The sequence below is a fragment of the Mercenaria mercenaria genome, chromosome 10 (genome assembly GCF_021730395.1).
Source record: "Mercenaria mercenaria strain notata chromosome 10, MADL_Memer_1, whole genome shotgun sequence".
Classification (NCBI taxonomy): domain Eukaryota; kingdom Metazoa; phylum Mollusca; class Bivalvia; order Venerida; family Veneridae; genus Mercenaria; species Mercenaria mercenaria.
In genome coordinates, this window is record NC_069370.1 from 55,962,614 (window position 1) to 55,985,140 (window position 22,527).

Genomic DNA, 22,527 nt, shown 5'->3' on the forward strand with positions numbered 1-22,527 from the left:
TTTTAAGCCTTTTCCCGCCAGTGTACTAATCGCTGTTTGAAATGAGCAACCGGATGTCAAAACCAATCCGAGATAGTTAAAATGGTCAACAATTTCTATTTCTATTCCATCGTAGGTCTATTTCTCTGAATTTCTCAAGGCGCCCCCTTTTCTAAAGACCATTATTTTAGTTTTTTCGACATTTATAGTTAAGCTCCATTTATCACAGTACCGTTTTAAGTTGTCCATTGATTGCTGTAATCCCGTAACTGTATCAGAGAAAATAACAGCGTCGTCGGCAAACAATATTAGATACAGAGATAGCTAACGTTAGAGTCATAAAATGATATCATTGCATATGAAATTTTAACATGTTATTTACAATACATTTTCCTAAAAAGGTGAGAAATATATATATAAAAAAGATGTACTGCTTCTTGCATCAAAGACAGATACAAGGTTTGATTAGTGTGTATAGTGGATATTTGTTTGTTGCGATGTAAGATGAAAGTTTATTTCACCGACTGAACACCATATGCAATATTTTTACGGGCCACTGCCAGTGAAAATGTAAATCATGGTGCTCACAAGTGAAATATATTTCACTCTTACATGTAAAACGAACATAATTTATACTGGAAAGCTGAAAAAGACATTTTGAATATTTTCATTTAACTTTCACCGAGTCATATTTTAAACAGATGACAAGCAAGGCAAATGTATTCGTAACGTAACTGTTCGTTGAACAAATTTCCTTTTGACTAGAAGAAAACAATGCAATATAAAGTCATGAAGATCGGTGTTTAGGCGAACTGGTTTCCATTTTTTCTCGAACCAAAGATACTCGTTCTCTAAGCTCCCGGGAATATTTTACTGTAACATTACTTTTTAGTCTGGAAACATGCACACCTTCTGGGTACGCCACGGGTGACTTCCGGTAATGATGTAGCAGTCCAACACTTGGATCCACTCCATACTCGTCCCCTGACCGCATCGCCCAAACATTGTGTATACCTAACGTAACAACGTCATCAGTCCACGAGATCGTCTTTGAGCGCACACGTGGTTCGTATATAAAGTCATCCCTCATTAAATATTCAGTCATTAAAGGTGTGTTTTCTTTAATACCTGCACTATTCTTTAGATTTCTAATTGCAAACGAGTTTCTGAACAGATAAACACTATGGTCCGGAAGATTAAGTAACATATCAAGCCACGTGAAATCATCTTTGTGTTGCGGAATAATGACCTCATCAAGATCCGTGGCAGCAATGTAATAGCTGTAACCTTTGCTGCGGTACAGGCAGTCATTTAGAGCAGCAAGTTGCCCACAGTAATGCAGTATAACATTTTTGCAAAGGTCATTAGATAAAGACCATGGCAACGTTGCTACCATTGCGTTATTCTCTTTCTCATAGAATTTTAATACTTGTTTCACGTCATTGGATACACTTTGGACGTATATCAGAAACCTTTCAACACCTAGGATCTTATGAAGTTCAATCCATTCTAGCAGCTGCGAACTGTCACTGAATGATGAATGCATTGGCGACAGGCACATTGTGAAGTGTTTCTGTGTCTTTAATTGGGGATTCACGTGCACGGGTAAAATGTTCAGCGGATTATGAATGGTAGAAAACGTCACAATAGAAACAGCATCTGGCATATCTAAGTCACACAGGTAACAGACAAAGTAGGCAGCCGTATGACTGAAAAATTTAAGAAAAAGACTCAAATATATAACATTATACAATTATTGATCGCTATCGCTTGGGTCAATATTACCCTCTTCCGGTGAATATCACATCATATACAATGGCTCAAGAGTAAATAACTGTTTTATTATATGGGTTCAGGTTTATGAATAAGTAACAAATATTTGTTGCAACATATTTAATGTTTGAAAGTAACAATAAATAACTTCCATTCTATTTTTAGAAAGTCATTTTTAAACCCGCTAACCATTAAACAAGAAATATATTTTGAAATATCATGAGCGGTTTCGGCCAATGAAATTTAGGTTGTTTTTAGAACATAAAATAAAGCAAGTGATTGAATAGACAAAACATGTGCGTGGAAGTTTTCAAAAGAAATGAATTAAAATTTATAGAATGCTTATGGAAAAGAATCATGCCTGAACAAAATTAACGCAGACAAAACGAACAACCATGTATATATGCAAATTATACCTAGTGCTCACACAGTACTCTGCGGCTGGACATGTAGCCACCATTTTGACTACTCGGCGTGATTTGACCGATATTTATTCAATTTGAAATTCTTTACATATATAATCACCAAATAGCACACAAATTTCAAACTGAATGCTTCTTTGAAATATTCAGAAATTGCCGGTTAATATAATTAACAAAGAAAATTATGTAAAGAAGAGTTATTGCTAAATGACAAAAGTCAACTGAATCATTAGTGTATGGATTGGTTCAGTCTCACATTGACTTCTGCAACAGTTAATTTACAGAAATTCCAGCCTACCAAACTAATAAACTACAGCGAGTCCAAAATCATGCCGCTAGAGTAGTCAAGAATGCTTCCTATGAAAACCCAAGTGTCGAACTTCTGAAAGAATTACACTGGCTTCCAGTTAGTTCTAGAGTCATGTTCAAAGTGTTAGTAATAGTCTTCCGTGTCATCAATGGTACAGCTCCAGTATATCTCAGGGAAATGTTTGTACCTACTCGACAACGATACAGACTTCGCTCACAAAGTGACACTAACTTTAACATCCCTAGACGGCGAACAAAATTAGCAAACAGATCTATGGCAGTTGTTGGTCCCAGATGGTGGGACGATCTACCTAGCTATCTGAAAAACATTCAGTCTGAAGCCAGCTTTAGATCAAAACTGAAAACACATTTATTTAGGCAGTTTCATGAACAATGAGTGTAGTCTTGTTAAAATACAAAATATCAGAAGTGGTGTAAAATAGTATTTATACATGTCCAAATCTCTAAATATAGGTTCTATAATCCTGTTCATATTTTGTCTGTATATATTTTAAATGTGTGTTATGTAATTGTAAAGCGCAATACAATATTTTATAATTTTTGCGCTATATAAATGCCATGTATTTGTATGACATCGCGCTCGATTTTTTCAACAGTTTATCGTTAAACGTTTACTATTATTATTAGATAGAAAGAGGCATACATTTGCAAAAATAAAACGAATGTCAGAGTAAGTGGCGTATAGAGGGCCGGTGCGCCATGCTAATTGCCAAATGCTTAATGTCAAAAAGTTGTTAAAAACATTTTAAAGTAAAGAGTTCGGTCCCATGATCCCATCACCGGTACAACATGTTATTGCTTCATATCAAATTGGTAGAACACTATATGTTTTGAAATAATTAAAAGTTATATTCATTACTTTAAGAGATACTGGTCAATAAGTCATAAAGTTAAAGAATTTGAGGACTAGCAATTATCATTCGCAATAAGCATTAGCTATTTGATATTACAAAAATGTAAGTATATGGCATATAGCGTTTTTACATAGCATTTAGCATGAGTAATTGGCATTAAGCATTACATATTTGTCATTTAGCATTTGGCAATTGACATGGCGCACCGGCTTTCCATTGTGGCGTACTCTGTGAGGTCATTTATTTGTGCAAATTATTTGTGTTGAGTTTTTAAAGCATTTGATACATCTTCTAAAAATATATTGGTTACTAAACATTAGAAATAGACCAATGTGCTAAGTGCCAAATACTATATCACAAATAGTTATTGCTAAATGCTATATGCTAGTGCTGAATGCTAAATATTGACTGTCAAATGGTAATTGTCAAACGACTAATGCTGATGTTAATTGGGATATGCGAAACAATAAATGCCAAGTGCTTATCAAAAATAGAGCTGAATATATTGGTGTAAGAATACATCCTTTAAATAGTCATATGCCTTTGTTACATAACTTTGTCTCTATTCTATGTAAGGCCGGTGCGTCATGCTAATTGCCAAATGATAAATGAAAAATATTTAATGCCAAATGCCAATTACTTAATTCTTAATGCTACATACTATATGCTAAATGCCAAATGCTAAATGCGTAATGTCAAATTGCTAAATGATAAATGCTAATGGTCAAATTCTTTCACTTAATAAGTTAATGACCTGTATCTTTTAGCTAATAAATGTTCCTTTGAATTACTTGTTGTATGTGAAAACATGTAATATTCCATCAGTCCGATTCGAGGCAATATCATGTTTTACCTGTCAAATGAAAATGGAACTGAAACTGTTTACTCTAAAATGTTTAGGAAACGTTTTTAATAGGAACAGAAGTATGTAACAAAGGCCAATGACTATCTTAAGGTTGGATTCTCCAGCCCTTTGTTTGAAAAGAGCCCTTAGCAATAAGCATTTTGCATTTCTTGGTTAGCATTTCGCAATTCACAATTAGAAGGCCAGTGCGCCATGCTAATTTCCAAATGCCAAATGATAAATATTTGATGCTAAATGCCAATTATCTAATGTTAAATGCCAATTACTTATTCCTAAATGCTACACACCAAATGCTTTATGCCATATAGTTAATGCTAAATGCCAAATGCTTAGTGTAAAATAGCTAATGCTTATTGCTAAATGACAAATGTTAACCGTCAACTTCTTTAGATTTATGAATTAATGACTTCTATCTCTTAACCTTATGAATGTAACTTTTTAATATTCTAAGACATAATGTTCTACCAGTCTGACTTGAAACAATAACATATTCTATCGGTCATAAACTTTGGATCGAAACTGTTTACTCTTAAAATGTTTAGAAAAAAAGGTTTTAATACAGACAAAAGGACAGTGACTATTTAAAGGATGCATTCATACATTGGTATATTCAGCTCTTTTGAAGTAAGCAATTAACAAATAAGCATTTGACATTTGTTGTTTCGCATTTTTCTCAATAAACAATTACCATTTATCGTTTGACAATCACCGTTTGCCATCAATATTTGACATTCAGCATTTGGCAAATAGCATTTTGCATTACTTATTTGTCATTTAGCATTTGACAATTAACATGGCGCATCGGCCTTCCATAGATAATAACCATTTGACAATAAACATTTAGCAAAAAACATTTTGCGCTAACTATTTGTCATTTAGCATTTAGCATGGCGCACCGGTGTTCAGTACTATTCAAAAAAGAATTCTAAACAGTTTAATAATAAACATTTTCGGTCCTGGTAGAGCATGTTACTTTTCAAATAAGGCTGGTAGAATATTATCTGTCTTCAAATAATTAAAAGTGATATTCATAAGGTCATTTAGCATTAAATATTTGGCATTAATTAGTTTGCCATTCGCATTAAATACTTTGCATTTGGCAATTAGCATGGTGCATCAGCCATTGTTATTTTTGTATGAAATTCATAATTATTGAACTATCAATTTACATGTCGAATTAACTATACAAGGGAACGATAACGGGCCACAATGGAGGACTTCAGTTGTTCAACCTTCCTGATGAGGTATATACAGTCCGCCAAAGAAAGCTATCGACAAAACTTAAAGGTAAAGACCAGGAACTAGCGAACACTGGTACAACTTTGAGCATTGGCAAACGTGTGTTATACAATGTGGACAGCACATGTATTTCGTTACTATATATTTCGTAACGACACTGCCGCAATCTGTGTTAAGTCAATTACATGAAGATTTCACGGTCGGAGAGACTCTTCAATATATTGAATAAAACAAAAACTCTCCCACAATCGAAGCACGCCCATCTTTCACTAAAAATGGATATAGAGGTATCTGTTAGAGCCAGTTTTCGACATAAACAAATAATAGAGGCTGTCGTATTTGGTGCAATACTCTATGCCAGAATATATAAAGTACCAGATTAAAAGCATTGCAATGTTTGTGATTCCGTCGTAAACAAATTTGACAGAAAAAAAATTCTCTTAGAAGATACTGATCTGCTGTCCGGTTTTGGAAAAGGGATCTAATGCCCACTTTCTTTACAAATAGAATTTATGCAAATGAATTTAAACTTACAGAACGCTTTGGTAACCGAAGGAAATACTTGACATTTTTCGTATTTTTTCGTTTTTATGACTCTAAAATTGCCTAAATGTGACGAAATTTAAAATGATTATCTTCACGTTACACGCGTAATGGAATAACCCATGTAGCTAACACATTTGTTATTAAATAAAACTAAGTAATTTTTACGTTACCATGTCACTTAATACTTGGTAGCAAAACACAATTTTGTTATTTACATACAAACTGATATCCGGCCCAGTGAGCATATAAGTCACTGTCAAGAATAACAAGTAACTGTTATGTAGATATATATAAACTGAATGCATGCTATTCTATCGATTGTTCAAGATCTATGACTGACAATGAATTAAGTAAGTATTACAGCTATATGCAGAGGTGCCAAGGCGCAAAACTTCAAAAAGAGGGTCACATCGCGTAAGGCGCAAAACTTCCAAAAGAGGATCACATCGCGTACAGAGGTGCCAAGGCGCAAAACTTCAAGAGGGTCACATCGCATGCAGAGGTGCCAAGGCGCAAAACATCCAAAAGAGGGTCACATCGCGTGCAGAGGTGCCAATGCGCAAAACTTCCAAAAGAGGGTCACATCGCAACCATCTACATGGCAGTAAATTCTGTTCTGCTCAGTAAGAAACACATCAAATCTCCGTATCCAACACAACTTTAGGTTTCCAATGGATGACAACGCAGCAATAGCTGGTCACCAACGTGTTACATGAAACATGAAATGCAAGTGTAAGTTCTGCAGTCGAGAGCTAGTACGATTATACAACATTATCATACAGTGAACTCCTACGACAAAGATACGTTTATGCTAAATATTCGGCTGTTTCAAGGGTATATACATTCCAGTGTTTCTTCTTTTTTTCAGACAATGAATTGAAAGTACCATCGTTTCAATTTTGACGTTTAACGTTTAACACTTGGTGTTAGTTTAAATTTTCCACATTTTAGCTCCGTCTTAGCTCTGTTTTTCTTAGCTTAAAAACAAACGTACCTTTTTCCATGACTTTCGTTGATATCTGCTACATACGCTTTCACCAGCTTCGTTGTTATGTCAAAAGAATTATACCATAGTATACAGAGTAAATCAGCTTTCATATCGTTTGTAATACCAATTATTCGAACTTTCGTCTGCCTGTAAACGAGATGGAATAAGAAATGAAGATGTTCTTTAGCGAGAAACAATGTACTGTTAGATGGGCATGAGCATTCACACCAGAAAGTTAATTTCACTTTTTGAAAATGCCTTGTATTGAAGGTTAAGTAAAATTTGTTTCTGCTCTACCTCTATATGCATTGATGGATCATCTTAATACTGCACACACATGTTCCCCATTATGAGACAATGTGTCATGCTTGTAGATCAAGGTCACTAATGAAATTTAAGTAAAAATAGCTTTTGTTTCTTAGCTGCTAAATGCCTTGAAGCATATTTAGTCTTAATACTGTTGCCAACAACTACAAATAAGGAGGACTTTTGTATTGCCACTGCAATACTCTGTCACTTGTTACATTAATTATGTACTATTTTCAGATAGAATTTTAGATAAAGTATCTGAGGCACATTCACTCTAGTAATAAAAATGTACGTGTAGACAACAGAAATATACTGGATGAAAGCTTGACATAGTGCTTGTAAAATTATTATGGTTGCACCTTACAATAGAGTAATATCTACTCAAAAGTAATAGCGTTAGTTTTTTTCGTGCATTTTGGATACTCAAGGTTAGCCTAAGTAGTGCAACATTACGTAGATTACTTTTGTTTACATATTTTTGTTTTTTAATACTTGGTTAGCATATTGCTGTTGGAAGTTATTGTTTTACGTTAGTGTTAAAGAAACATGTTATGCAATGTAAGTCTTCTTCCTGAGTTAATATTTGTACAATATCAGTCTAACCTCTGTAAACAACACCTATACAGATCAAAGACATCTCTATACATGCAAATGTCATCTTTCTTAGGTGCGTGCCTCCAAAGCAACAACTTATGTACAAAATATTCAGACTTTTGATTAAAATGGTGTCTATAGTAGAGAGTTTGAACTTTAGTAAAATAGCTACCACCCTTTCAGATGGCCAATGTATCCTCAGAAAATGACTGTTGACCCTCATCAGTAAACTATTGACCTGGCTTCTGGGTCAATAGTCATTTTTCTTGACTGAAAAGTTAACCAATGACCACTTGATATGTAGATATTTGTATACTATACTTCCTTTGTGTATCACGCAGGGTTTCGTTCCTTGAATTGTTCCATATTTCTATAGAGCGTTAATTCACAAGCTTTGGTTGTAAAAATGTTTGTTATTAAATGTAATTATTATACCTAAATGTAATTGTTAAACATTCTTGTGTTTGAATATAAACAAATCACAATGTTTTCTTTTGTAAAGAAAAATTAAAATAAAGATGGAAATGTCAATACTTCTTTGTATTTGTTTTTTAAAGATGATTTTGTTCCAGCGGGGCCCTAGCAGTCTTTTACGAAAGAAAGATGCCACTTTTCAACCAACAACAGAGATGAACCATAAAAAAAATATGTAGCATGGTAGCGTACGAAAGGGCTTGCATACGACCAGCATACAAAAACATTACAACATTAGTAGCATATGAAAAGGATAACATATGAAAAGCATATAAAAGTAGAATCATATGAGTGACATATGAAAAAACTTACATATGAAAAGCATATAGAACTAGAATCATATGAGTAGCATATGAAAGCAGCTAACACATGAATTTCATATTGGTATCATATTCATATCATATGCTATGCATATTTGCATATGAAATTCATTTCGTATGAAACTGATATCATAAACTGCTATCATATGCTTATCATATCCGGCTCTTTTTTATGATTAGCATATGAAAGGTCTCATATGAGAATCATATGATAATCATATCAGTTTCATATGTGGCGACATTGCCTGTGACATGTCGTCTTTATCGAAAGATAGTTTGAACAAAGGAAACGAAGAATGATGTCAACCTTGTATGACATATGCCTGAAAATGCTTGATAGAATACTATTATTAACACCCCAACAAACAAATGATAATGAGACATAAGTGTCCAACCGATATGAATATTTGATATTCATGTAAGTTTTATGTGAATTGTTTGGAAAATGTAGTTTAGTAATAACGTCAGGAAAAAAAGATCGGCCATAAAAGTCCTGTTAAAATACACAAGTACACATCGTGTTAATGATGTACACCAAATTGTGTTGTATTGTGATGCCCATCGTGATATAATATTAAAATCTGTATCTATCGTTGGCTCGATATATTTAATGTCATTCGAACTTAATGATTAAGAACTGTCGTCGGCAAACATTCGTGTTATGCTAGAAAAGCAATCGGCAATATCATTAACGTATATACGTCTATTTGAAACAGCAGAGGCCCAAACATCGAGCCCTAGGACAAACCGACATTAATTACTCTCTCTTCAGAGAATTCTGATCCCACGAAAACCTTTTGCTTCCTGCTATCTAGATAACTAGATATCCAATTTAAGATATTACCAGTAACTCCATATTGGTTCAGTTTGTAAAGAAGGCTGTTATGCCAGCTTTACTTATATTGCAAAAGAAATACATGTGGCATTTTTGTCATCAAAAGCTTTAAAAAAATGATTATAAATATCAATTTGCTGATAAACTGTAGAATGACCCGGAATAAATCCTGACTGATTTTTAAATACAAATTTATTTTCATAATACAGTTGAACTTCAATGGCTCGAACTCGGATCTTTCGAACACCCGGGATCGCTCGAACTCTTCGCCCGGTCCCGAATTTATTCCTTCTTTATTCTATATAGTTCTACCTCGGATCGCTCGAACTTCGAAAATTCGAACTCTCGAACTCATTTCGTGGTCCCTTCGGCTCAATTACAGTGATAATTACATCTATTCAGTCGAACAGCCAATTTGTCGCCGGAATGGCTTGTGTTTACAAAGTTTTTCACACCTCTGCCTGACATTCGCCAAGCTTCCCCTTTAACCGGTGCGTGCGTAATTTTCACACGTTTATGTAATTAGCGACGATATACGACAAACAAATTAAACAAAGTGACTTTTGTTCACTGCAATGCTTTAATGGGCTTTGATTAATCCGAATAAAAGTATTTAAAATAATTGAGCAATGTCTGTCTTTATTTTTTCTGCATAAAAACGGGGTATTCGATGTTAACTTTCATACTGCTTTAGCATGGCTGAATAACTTAGAAAAGGACCCGGAAACGGGGAGATAGCTAAGTCGGCTGCATACTGGAAGGCAAGGAACAAAACGAAAATAAGATCCAAAAACTTTAGAAACAAAATATATAACGCCATCATCAAATGTGAAAAACTCAATCTCATGTGTTCTATGTACAAATCTCTCTCCAAATTAGATTTCAACAAGCGTTCGGCGGTTCAGTCCTACATCAAGGATTTCTCAAAAAAAAAAATAAACTGTAAAACTGTATTCTGTACATGACTCATTGATATTGTGAATAAACTGACGTATGCTCATTAATGTTGTGTATTGATTTCATGTGTCTTTTTATAGCCTATGTCTACACGTATCGTCATTTAGTACCGTTTTCAAATTATATTTCTGTGTACATGTCCGTGAATTAATTGTTTGCGTTTTAACGTGTTTATATTTGAAAATATTTGCACTGGACTATGATTCATAAAGGTTTGCTATTCATATCTTTCTATTTGATGCTGTCTTCACCAAATTCTTATGATTACATTAGTGTTTTATCTGTGTTTTTTTCGTATCTATGTAATGTTTGAAAATAAATAATAAAGACTATTTCAGCGTTCGTTTTTACAAATCATCGTATCATACACACATGTAGGTACAATATGACAATATATTACGATGTAAGGTTTGTAACACATCATGCCGTCGAAATCCCAAATTCAAAATGGCCGCCATTTGGATGGCTCGAACAACGGAAAACTCGAACTTATTTCAACGGGACCCTCGAGTTCGAGCCATCGAAGTTCGACTGTAGTTATATAAGTATTTGATTATAAAGCGTTGCATTACCTTCCCAAGACAGCTAATGAATGAGACAGGTCTATAGTTAGACGGCGTAGCTTTATCACCTTTTCTTAAATAATGCCATAACGTTTACAAGTAGTTTTCCAACATTCAGGATATATATCTAACTCCAAGAGTTTGTTAAATAAAACTGCCAATGATTTGCAAATAGTTAAACGAATTTCTTTTAACATACGATGGCTTATTTCATCAGGTCCACTTGCTTTGTTAACAACACGATTGGAGAGAACATCAATTACATCTTGTTCAATTACTTTTATGTCTTATAGTACTTTATTTGTTTGACTTGTACATGGTGGTAATGTAGCTTCTGAGTCGTCAATAGGAGAATAGATGCAAAAACATAATTTAATGTGTTAGCCTTATCCTTATCTGTGAATGCAAAGGAATCGTTATGTTTCCTTTAAGGAGGTAGGCATTTGCAATTTGAAGAATTTTCTTTGACTTATAGTTTAACCAATTTCCAGTGTGAATTCTATATTATTAAAAATACTTCTTTTGCATGTTTAATCGTGTTGTTAACCTTGATTCTGAGAGTTTTATATCTGTTCCAGCACAGAGCAAGCTCAACATCAAGCAAGGTAACATTTATAGAACATTAATGTAATTTCTTTCGAAAACTCTAGTATAGCTAGTTTATTCTGTACAGATTGCCTAACTGTATTTGACTCGTGTATAGCTTGAATGTTGGATAGCCTTACTGTACCGGTGTTTCCAAAGGCAACAAACGGGGATGATGAAAGAACATATTTCAAGGGAGATAATTTTTGTCTGAAAAACAAAGAACTGTGAGTGAAACAAAGAAATATCTCATTGATAAGTTTCAGAATTTCACCAGTTAGCATTAAATCAAATAAGGATAATCTACTGACCACAGGGAAGCATCTTATAAAGTTTGACATCTGAAGGACAAGTTATTGTGTAACGGGCGACGCAGGGGTTTAGGGGACAAATATAGTTTGAGACAGATAATACGATTCCAGTGTTCGAATTCGGCTCGGAGAACACCTGAGAATCAGACCTAAACTTGAAATAAAAGTAGATACTACAATTAATATATAGAACATGTGTCTTGTCCCACTAAATTACAAATTTATTAACAAATATACATGAACCCTACATATTACGCAGAAGGAACCCTCCAACAAACAATGGTCGTTTTCTCCATTTATGTACACCTTGCCGCATAAATATACATTAAAATTGTTTCATTGGTCGCAGCTATTGTATCTAGGCAACTGATTACAAAATAACACTTAGTGAAACTGACCAACCATGCACAAGAGGACATAAGTAAGTAAGTTTTTAGCGATGTGCGTTCCAAATAAATGCATCGTAACAGCAGACGAAAATCATTAAACGTCAAATATTAGAATATTAACCGGTGTAAGACGAAAAATGTGCCATCTGTGCAGTTGAAATCTAACAGATATACTGGGCCTGTTACAACTGTTTAGTTATTGAGCAGATATTTCTTTCAGGTTCAAGATCACTGTAACATTGACCTTTGCCCAACGGAGCCTCAAAACTGTGCAGATCATCGACTGATCACAAGCAATCAATCTGTGACGTTTAACGACTGTAGACTAAAAACTTTTCTAGTTATAAAGGGGAAACCCTTTTCAGTGTCAAGGTAATTTTGACCTCGGCCTTTGACCTACTGATCCCAAAAATCAAAAGAGACCATCTACCCACCGATCAGCACTCAGCAAATCAATTTACCACCTCTTCTTCGCTGTGAGGCACCAAATATTCCATATCATGAATATGAAATTCCATATCGCTACGCTCGCTTGGCTCCCACATTCCCTTAGAAGTCTTTAAACACCATGCAGACCTTTTTCCCAAATATGCATCCTTTGATTGAATCATCTTATTGTCATTTTAACGTTTAAATGGAACGAATGTTTTTACAAATTGTTTTTACCCAAGCAAGGAATCGCAACTACATCGACACAGTAACAGTAATATGCAATAACATTTCACGGACTAACATTAACGCTGATAAGCTATCAATGTCACATACAGATTACAATAAAGTGGATAAAAAGGAAACACGCAGTCAATTTACAATTTACTAATATTCCAACGTTTCGGCTACATGCCATCTTCGGAGAATAATAATAATAAACAACGGATATAACGTCATAGTACGTTACGTTAAAATTACTAGAAGGTTAGAGACCATCAATTGTTTTTCCATTGACTTTCATTATATTATGACGTGTACGGCCTTCCATAAGTCGAAACACGTTTTTTAAGAAGTATCTTAGTTCAATCAAAATAATGGATGGAAAACATATGAATAGTGAAACTTTATTTGAGTACTTTTCGTGGGAATGATATGACCCCTGTTTACATCTTTGGCATGCCGGGAAAACTGTTTTATGAAACTGTTTTCATAAATATCAAATGTAAACAATAGTGTCAAAATATGTATAGAAATACCAACCAGAACGAATTAAACTTTACCTCATTTCCAGGTATATGGTTACCTTATTCCGAGAAAGTTCCGTGAACATTTTTTTTAATCGGTGGTCTCTGGCCGGAAACGGACGGCAGTATTAATAGACGCAACGTTATAGCTGGTATATGCTTTAGTACATTGGAATAAGAAAAAATAAAATATCAAAACATAAATCAGAAATAAAGTGACGTATATTATAAAGAAGCATCGGATCAGAATGATACAGAAATTCCTATAAAATTAGGAAAGGAGGAGACTAGGAAAAACCGAAGCTAATAAAATGAATGGTTAGAGAACTACATGTCATATAATAATTTTGCACTGAGTCCTTTTTGATACCATGTTTGTAGTTACATGCAGATTACCAAATTCTCATGTCTACTTGATGTTGATAATCATCACAAAGTTTAATTTGAATAAGAGAGGTTGAGTCCAAACAATCATAACTCCAGAAAAAAATTATAGGGCAATATGAACAAATCCGCATTATATTGATATGATGTGTATTCCAATGTGTATTCCAAGTTATATTTCAGTTAGATTATATCAATCTGAGGAGTTGAGTACCAAGAACGAGTGGCGGACGAACAGTATCTAATAATACACTTGAATCTAAAAAATGAATTGTTTAACGATCAACAGTCAAAACTTATCATATGCCAAACATCCGGAATTTCAATCAATATTTAAGTTTCTCCTCAAAATTCAATGTTATAAGGAAGTCATACTTCAGATAAATTAAAGTGTAAAGATATCTCTCTTATCGCAGGGTTTAATGAGACACTATGCAATATCTATTCGTTTTTCTGCAAAAAATAAAACACAAATATATTTTGACTTGAGACGTTTAAGGAAGTAGTATACCTTAACATTTGTACGTGCGCATGCCAAACCGGAAGCTAACGTGACGATTTTCGACAACGTTTACGACAATTAAATGTGTTTGTATATTTATTCTTTTGAAAAAAGTTCATTAACCTGTCCCTGATCTGATGCTTAATGGTTAAATATTGCTGAAATAATGAATAAATTAACGCTGAAACGCGTCAAAACATTGTTGCCTTAAGGTACACAAATAAGCAAGTTCTATATAACAGTGCTATTAAAATATATCAAATATTGATGCCTGGTAAACTCATATAATTTTGATATCATTTGAAAGCGTATTGTCTATTGAAAAAGAAAATGTAAAATTTACAGGACAAAATATGTTATAGGTTATAGATATTTTTTTTTACTTTATAGTTTTCAATGATATTTCAACAGAATATTTTTACAGGACAAAATATGTTATAGAATTTTTATTTTTTTTACTTTATAGTTTTCAATGATATTTCAACAGAAATCCAGTTATTACAGTGTAAGATTTATCATTTCGCGGTCAGAAATATGACTGTAGTGAATGAAAATGGATGCTGGTAACTGGTCTTATTGGGAATATGGCTGGGTGAAAGGTTACTTGTTACGGCCATTTTCAAATAAAAATTGGGCAGTATGATTTGTAATACCTATTTTTCCGTTTCCATTGATAATTTGGTACTTATATACTAAAACTATGCCTTAAAATCGTTCAAAGGACCTCGGACATTTTCCTATTCAGATTGCCTATCCAATTAAGTAAAAACTGACCTAGGGCTAGACTTCTGAAAAAGCATCATAAATATGGTTAAAGATCATTTCTTGATATATTTTAAAAGTTTGTGAACAAAAAAAGATGACTTTGTAGACATTTCTCATTCTCATTTCTATTGAAATATGAACATTAATATTTTTTTCGTTTTATCTTTCCCCCCAGTGACGCAACAAAATATTTCACATGCCTTTGTAAATAATTATTATATACGTATGCTGCAAAAATGGTACTTGGTCACAGGGAGAGGTGGGGGGTGTTAAAAATTGAAAAAAAGCTAGATACAGGTAGTCAGCAAATGAATTTTACATAAACTATTTTGACACTTATTGCATGTGTTTCTTAAACCTACAGCTTTATTCGTTTTTGTAAATATTTCAAACATAGAAAACGCTATAATGAATAAATAGTGGACACAGAAAATCAAGCTTCCTGTTAAGTATATCTTATGAATTTTTCAATCAGGTATGCTGCCTCTTGACAATCTAAATCCGTCGATTGAGTGTCATCAGGATTGAGACAACTGCGTCTGTCGCAAGTCATGAACCAAGCAAGTGGCTTAGACATATACAACTAGATGTATGTGTCTTCAACCTAAACCTGACAAAGAGATATAGACGAACTTCTATGGGAATAGTGCCACTGTGTTGCAAATGCCTTTTTAACCCTTTGTACGCACCTAGAATGCATTTTAAGAACACCCTTTGCTTTAATTCGAACCAAAGAACAGCTGGATTCAGCATCCTCACCTCTAACAGTCCAGACACCTGAACTGACCCTGGTGCCTCAGGAACTAACACTGACGCCCCCAGAACTAACACTGACGCACCAAGAACTAACACTGACACCCCCAGAATTAACACCAATTCACCCACACATCTGAAACTTATTCCGAAGCCGACCGAAATACTAGTAATCACCTTCAAAGAACTAACACTGACGCCCTAAGAATATCTACATAAATGTTGATACTAGCTAGTGAAGTTCTGTTCCATTGATATATTGGACCAGTCGGTATTTTATTACTACATGTATTATTATGTTGTTTTATTTCTTTTTTGTATTGGAGTAACAGAAAGCACATTTAAATGTTTGCTAGGCATTAAAAAATATATATTATAGCCGCTATTATTTAAGCACAGCAGTCCTGGGCCTACAGATAATTTAGGAAACTGAAAAACTAAACACACCAAAAATGCAATATTAAGGGACCTTGAAAAGAGCAAATGATGCATCTAGAACGTGCCCAGGCACCCCTGGACACACAGTGGCCTAGGCAGTCCCTTACACCCCTCCGCTACAACTGAAAAAGGCCAGCTACGCCAATGCATGTCAAAAATTTTGAGGCCAACTGCACCACTGCATGTATTCAATATATAACCCTCTCTATAATACCCGTGCCTGTGTCAATACAGTAGAACAACATATGTTAAGAAAACAGACAATAGGATATGGTCGTTGCATAAGTTACCATGGGCGCACGGGTGAAAAGAACTGAAGTAGATATGTGTTAAAAAGTTTAAGTTTTCGCTTTTCAGTTATTTCGAAACATGTTAATAAACGGATAATCTGCATTGTAAACGTTTATTTATTAATTCAAAACATTTACTTATAAACATATCTGAAGTTCATGGGCTTATTTCACTAAAAATATGACCCTTAGTCATAAACTGTTCGAATTTCAAGAAAACGAATATGAAATGAAAATATTTTTTGTGACAGTTTGATAGCAATACAACTTATTTATGAGTATTTGAAGCCATTAAATAAAATTATCAGCTATTGAAGTCATGAATGGCATTGAAATTTGTGCAAAATCCCTAGCATATTGTCCGATGTCCTTTCAGTAGAAAATAGTGATTTCTTGAATTAAATTAATGTTACCATGGAATCGAATCCCGTTACCTATATATCTAAATGTAGAATTCAAAGTGGTTGACACTGGTCCATTTAAGGAACACAGCTTCAGCTTTTTGCCTGTTTTTCAACATGATCCGTGAGAATAATACAGTGCAAGCGCAATGATTTTTCCATGAAAATGTCAGACGACAGGTACTTCTGTAAGTAGTTTAAGCTTTGAAATTTGTTTAAATAAATGCAAAAAACACGAACATATTACTTACTTTAGAAATAAAATGTTTTGAAGCTACATTAAACGAGAAAGATAATTTTATTTGATATTTTTCTAAGACACTACGATAAAAAGCAAGATATTGGATATTTTAATCATCTATGTTGCCATGGTTACTTTAAACCTTAAATAGGGTACTATGTAAAGTGTTTGGTTTTCTGCTAATAATATTACGCTAATATTCCATGTTGGTCATTAACAGAATGTCAAAAAGCCGTCGAAAAACCCGTTATCATACATAGTTGTATAAAAATGAGAGAAAATGCATTACTATGGAAACACGAGCCCCGCGACATATACATTTAAGCTTATATTAGAAAGCTAACGCGCATGCTAGTAAAATTATCAACTACACAGATACACTGTAAAGAGTTAAATATCCGTATTTCCCTTCTTCTTTCAATATAAAATACCTTTGGAGGGTCATATACTTTAAACCTGGATAAAAATTGTACTTGAAGGGACAGAGATGATTGTAATATTGTAATAGCTAAAACATTAAATTACACGAAATACAATAAATTGCTACGGTTCAAGTAATTTGAATTTACCCTGGTAACAAGGTATACTACGTCCTTAAGAAATTTTCACAACGTGAAATCTACACATTTACAACAGCAAATCTCAATATTTTGAGACAGGCCTTATCGTAGTAACTGATACAAGGCGTAGGAGTTACAGTTGTTATGTAACGTTAAAGATAAAGCACGTCCGCATACATGTTTGTTATTTTGTTAAAATAGGTTTGCGAAAGGTCCAAACAGGATTCCGTAATCAGGTGCCAGACCGTGCCTGAAATACTGTCAAGGGTGACATTCTTGGTCTTCGATCACCAGAATTAAAGCTGGCAATACTTTTTATGTCACATTTTGTGTCGGCTCAACTTACAATAAAATTTAAAGAAAAACAACCAATAGATAAAACTCTAAATACAGTTCAGTTTGTTTATCAGGTCTTTGTTTGTTAATAAACTTATTCATAGTCGCCACTAGTAACCCATAGCGGAGGCTCCTGTATAAGACGGTTGGTAATTTTACTTCGAGGATAATGCAAGATACAGAAACCGCTCCTATTTCGGAAGCTTCCCTGGTTCTTTAGAGTAAACATATTCCTGTTAGTAATTTTAGTTGAAGGAGCGGGGGCTCGAACTCATGAACCCTGGTTTCGTAGCAGACAGTGTTGCTACTGGAACACTGTGTCTGCTCTATAAAGTTACAGGAAATGGAGAGTTTTATTTATTTAAAGGTGCGTTTCCAATAGTAATATGCATCACATAGCATACCTGTCACGGGTGACTGTATCAAATATAGGTCTGGTATAGTATTTGATTTTGAATATTAGAAAGAAATGACAGTATAGTTGGTCACTGACCTCAAATTCTGGCTTTTTAAACGGATAGTCATGTATATGTATTGGCTTTTTCAAACAACTGTATGATAAATAACGTATCTATCAATTAGAGACAACTTTATACAGAAATGGAATTCTGATTTACAAATTACATCAAACACTAATATTTACAAGGCTAAAAAAATGATTTTTATAGAAGTGCTTATATCAATATTTTGTCATCTAAACGTAGTCTATTGATTATGCGTTTTTTCACTAGAAACTATAGATTACCTGTCGAAATAAAGTATTTGAAACGCTATTATTATGTTAATCATAACTTCTTCAAATTGGAAGAATTGTTCTCTAGCACAAATATAAATTTACTGAACAAATTAAGTATATTTGTCGATGTAATTATAAAGAACTTTTTACGTTAATGTATTTATTGCAACATTGGTAGAACATTGGTATATTATCACCATTTGATATGTTCTGTAGTAATACATACATTTATCATACTGCTACTTATAATATGCTTGTCGTTCTCCATTGACCAGAAATTTGTTAATATGATATGCCGCCTTTACTCACTATATAACTTAGAATATGATGCTTATGTTGTTTACTTGATGTAAACCTAAGTTGGAAAATAAAATTTGAAAAAAAACACGGAGCTGCGTTCAATAAACGCTTGATGCCCCCGGTGGCATCCTTGTCGATACGAAGCAACCTAAGACTAAAACGAGGTCAAGGTCAAACTGAGGTCAGGTGATGTTTGAAGATGAGGAATGGTCACAGGTTACATCTGTATTAGTATCAATTTATTCTTGTAAGCGGTATTAATGCTAGACGAAACGGTCCCATTTGGTTAACCAAGAGATGGCCCATATAAAGCAACCTAATCCCAAAATGAGGTCAAGGTCAAGGTCAAACTGAGGTCAGGTAATGTCTGAAGATGAGGAATGTTCAAAGGTTACATCTGCATTAGTATCAAGTCACTCTAGCAAGGGGTATTGATGCTAGACGAAACGGTCCCATTTGGTTAATCTCGTACGAACGGACGGACGGACAGGACACTCACTAGATGCCGGGGGCATAAAAATCAAATTAGTAGCGGTCAGGTTTCGAATCAATGCAAAACAAGTTCGATTCCAACGCATGTCACTTACCTTTTTTTTAATTATTTATGTTTTTTTTCTTTTTCGTTTTTTATCATTCGTTGCTGTTTCAAACTTTCTTTAATTTACAGGAGTTGTATCTACTATGTGGTTTTGTATTCATTTATTACTTAGAGTAATTACTTACTGTGGTTCAATACACAGTGACGAACTATAAGTAACTTACCCATCCGCGTAAGCTGAATATACAAGCATTGTTTCTTCGCTAGTCACATGTTGAAAGTCATCAATCCATGTGCTACGTTTTTTCATTGTGTGTGTTTCGATATAATTTCTCCTTGAATGAACTGATGTAGTCACCGTGGCGCTAGAACTTGTCCACATCGTCACTTTCAGCCAATTCTGTGTGAGAATTAAGCAAAGAAATAATCCGAAACCGCCTATAAAAACCACGAAGTTAAAGGAATATTTCAAGTTCACTTTCATCCCAAACATGCAATTTACTACGCTTTATACGGAAGTTATATTTAAGTAATGCGTTCGACTACTGGGATATCTGCACTTTCAAATGGGACAAGTATATACTGAACAATGGGGGGAGCAGGTAGCATAAACAGCTTTTACAAAACTTGTTGGACTATACCCATTTAAACAGGCGCTATCCTTTGCCTAATCATAATCCATTTGGTACTTTGGGTATATACCAGGATTTTTGTCAAATCAACTATTCAAGAGAGAAAAAATCCAGCCACAGTAAATATGGGGTTGACCGGCTCTATTTTCCGCAATCTGTAACCACATCACATGCGTAAGAAAAATACTCTCTAAATAGCCGCTAACAGGCAAAACTGGTCATAATCAAAAAGTCATGTTATGCATATGCTGACATTCTCATTCTTGTCAAATTGTACATGTACGTACTATTTCAGTGCTCTGGTCTGCGACACTTGCAGGAGCACTCGCAGACTTTCAGGAGGCGATACCAAATAAGTTTTTCCTGCTAAAGACATCCAAAACAGGTTCCAATTGATTTGCACTGTTCTGCGACACTTTCAGGAACACTTGCAAACTTTCAAGAGGCAGTGCCAAACGAGTTCTTCCTCCCGTATCCATCACCAAAAGGTTAGAATCCATTGACACTGGTTTGCGACAATTGCAGGAACAATCGCAGACTTTCAGGAGACGATGCCAAACAAATTCTTCCTCTCATAGATATCCTTTACAGGTTCATATTCATTTGCATAGGTCTGCAACATTTACAAGAACACTCGCAGACTTTCAGGAGGCGATGCCAAATGAGTTCTTCCTCCTAAAGACATCCACAACAGGTTCCAATCCATTTCCACTTGTCTACGATACTTTAAGGAGCACTCACAGACTTTCAGGAGCGATGCAAAACGAATTCTTCCTCTCATAGACATCCCTTACAAGTTAATGTTCATTTGCACTAGTCTGCAACATTTTCAGGAACACTCTCATTGTCGAGTGTCGCGTCGCGTTGTCGTGTGTCGTTTTGCATTGTCGTGTGTTGCGATTCCGGCACAGTCATGACGAAGGACATGGCAAGACGACAATGCGAAAAATCGCTTCGCATTGTCGAGCGTCGCGTCGCGTTCTCGCGTGTCGTGTCGCGTTGTCGCGTGTCGCGAGCAACAAAAAACGCAGACCGCGACGCACGACAATGCGACACGACATCGCGACAATGCGACACGACAATGCGACGCGACAATGCGAAATATCGAGCTTCTGAAAGGCGACAATGTGACATGACACTATGATATTATTGTTGTGTCGTGTCGCATTGTCCATATGTCGCGTCTCATTGTCGTGTGTCGTGTTGCATTGTCGTGATATCGTGTCGCATTGTCATGCGTCGCCCTCAAAGCACGACGGGCGACATACGACTTGGTCCTAACATGATTCCGTACATATCTCCTCTATTCAATTATGCCATTGATTGCAGGTCTTTCACTCAAAACTTCATTAAACAGAGCAATTATTTTCCGCGTAACCACTTCCTTATTGTAATTGGCAAGTTACTGTGCACTTGTGTCACATTGAAGTTGATCTATATCTAGTAAGCGGATATGAAGTAATTTGGTAAATTCACGACTGAGACGTAAATCATCTTGTTTCAAAATGGCATATAAAGATAAAAATGTCGATGGCGCTCTCGCCTGTACAATATTCAATGTTTTAATTGAATTTTTATTTTTTCATTGTTCTAATACTAGTATATTAGTAGCGTGATAATCGTGCACCTTTGAACAGTGCATCAGATGTTCTCAGGCCTATTCAACTGCAGTTATGTACGCAGTACTGTAACATCGTCAACCGCCTAATATCAAAGCACGATGGTAGGCTGGGCAATGGTATGTTAGTAAGTTCTTATAGGTTAAAGGTCAGTAATTCAAATCCTTCTTTGTTGCATATAAAAAACGACAACTTCAGGTCGTCTTTACGTATCTTTAGAGAACATCACTTTTTCCTACACCTATTTTTCATGAAAGTTCTATCACAAATTAACGAAAAAATGAAAAGAAAATAGGGGGTTATGTAGTTCCTAGTGAAATGCCAGTCAGTTGTGGTCTGCTACCCTAAAAATGGCGCATATTTGCTCTCGTCCGTGCAATAAACACCTACTTCCGGTTTCGAGCTGCAAAACTTGCCATGTGGGGTGTATGAACATGAAAACCGTCTCATTTCATGCAGAATGTATTCTAGTAGTGAAAAATGGTGATTAAAGCACTCGTTCTACACGAATTTGCGCAAAAAAT

General features: G+C 34.8%; 1 protein-coding gene across 1 annotated transcript; it reads right to left on the minus strand.

The window, feature by feature from the left end:
• Positions 1-380: 380 nt before the first annotated feature.
• LOC128559945 (glycosyltransferase family 92 protein F13G3.3-like) lies at positions 381-20,275 on the minus strand. The gene is made up of 3 exons (XM_053553134.1): positions 19,977-20,275; positions 7,003-7,143; positions 381-1,688 (listed from the first exon to the last, which is right to left on the minus strand). The coding sequence occupies exons 1-3, from the start codon at positions 20,243-20,245 to the stop codon at positions 767-769; spliced, it is 1,332 nt and encodes a 443-aa protein (XP_053409109.1). The 5' UTR covers positions 20,246-20,275; the 3' UTR covers positions 381-766.
• Between the last annotated feature and the right edge of the window lie 2,252 nt (positions 20,276-22,527).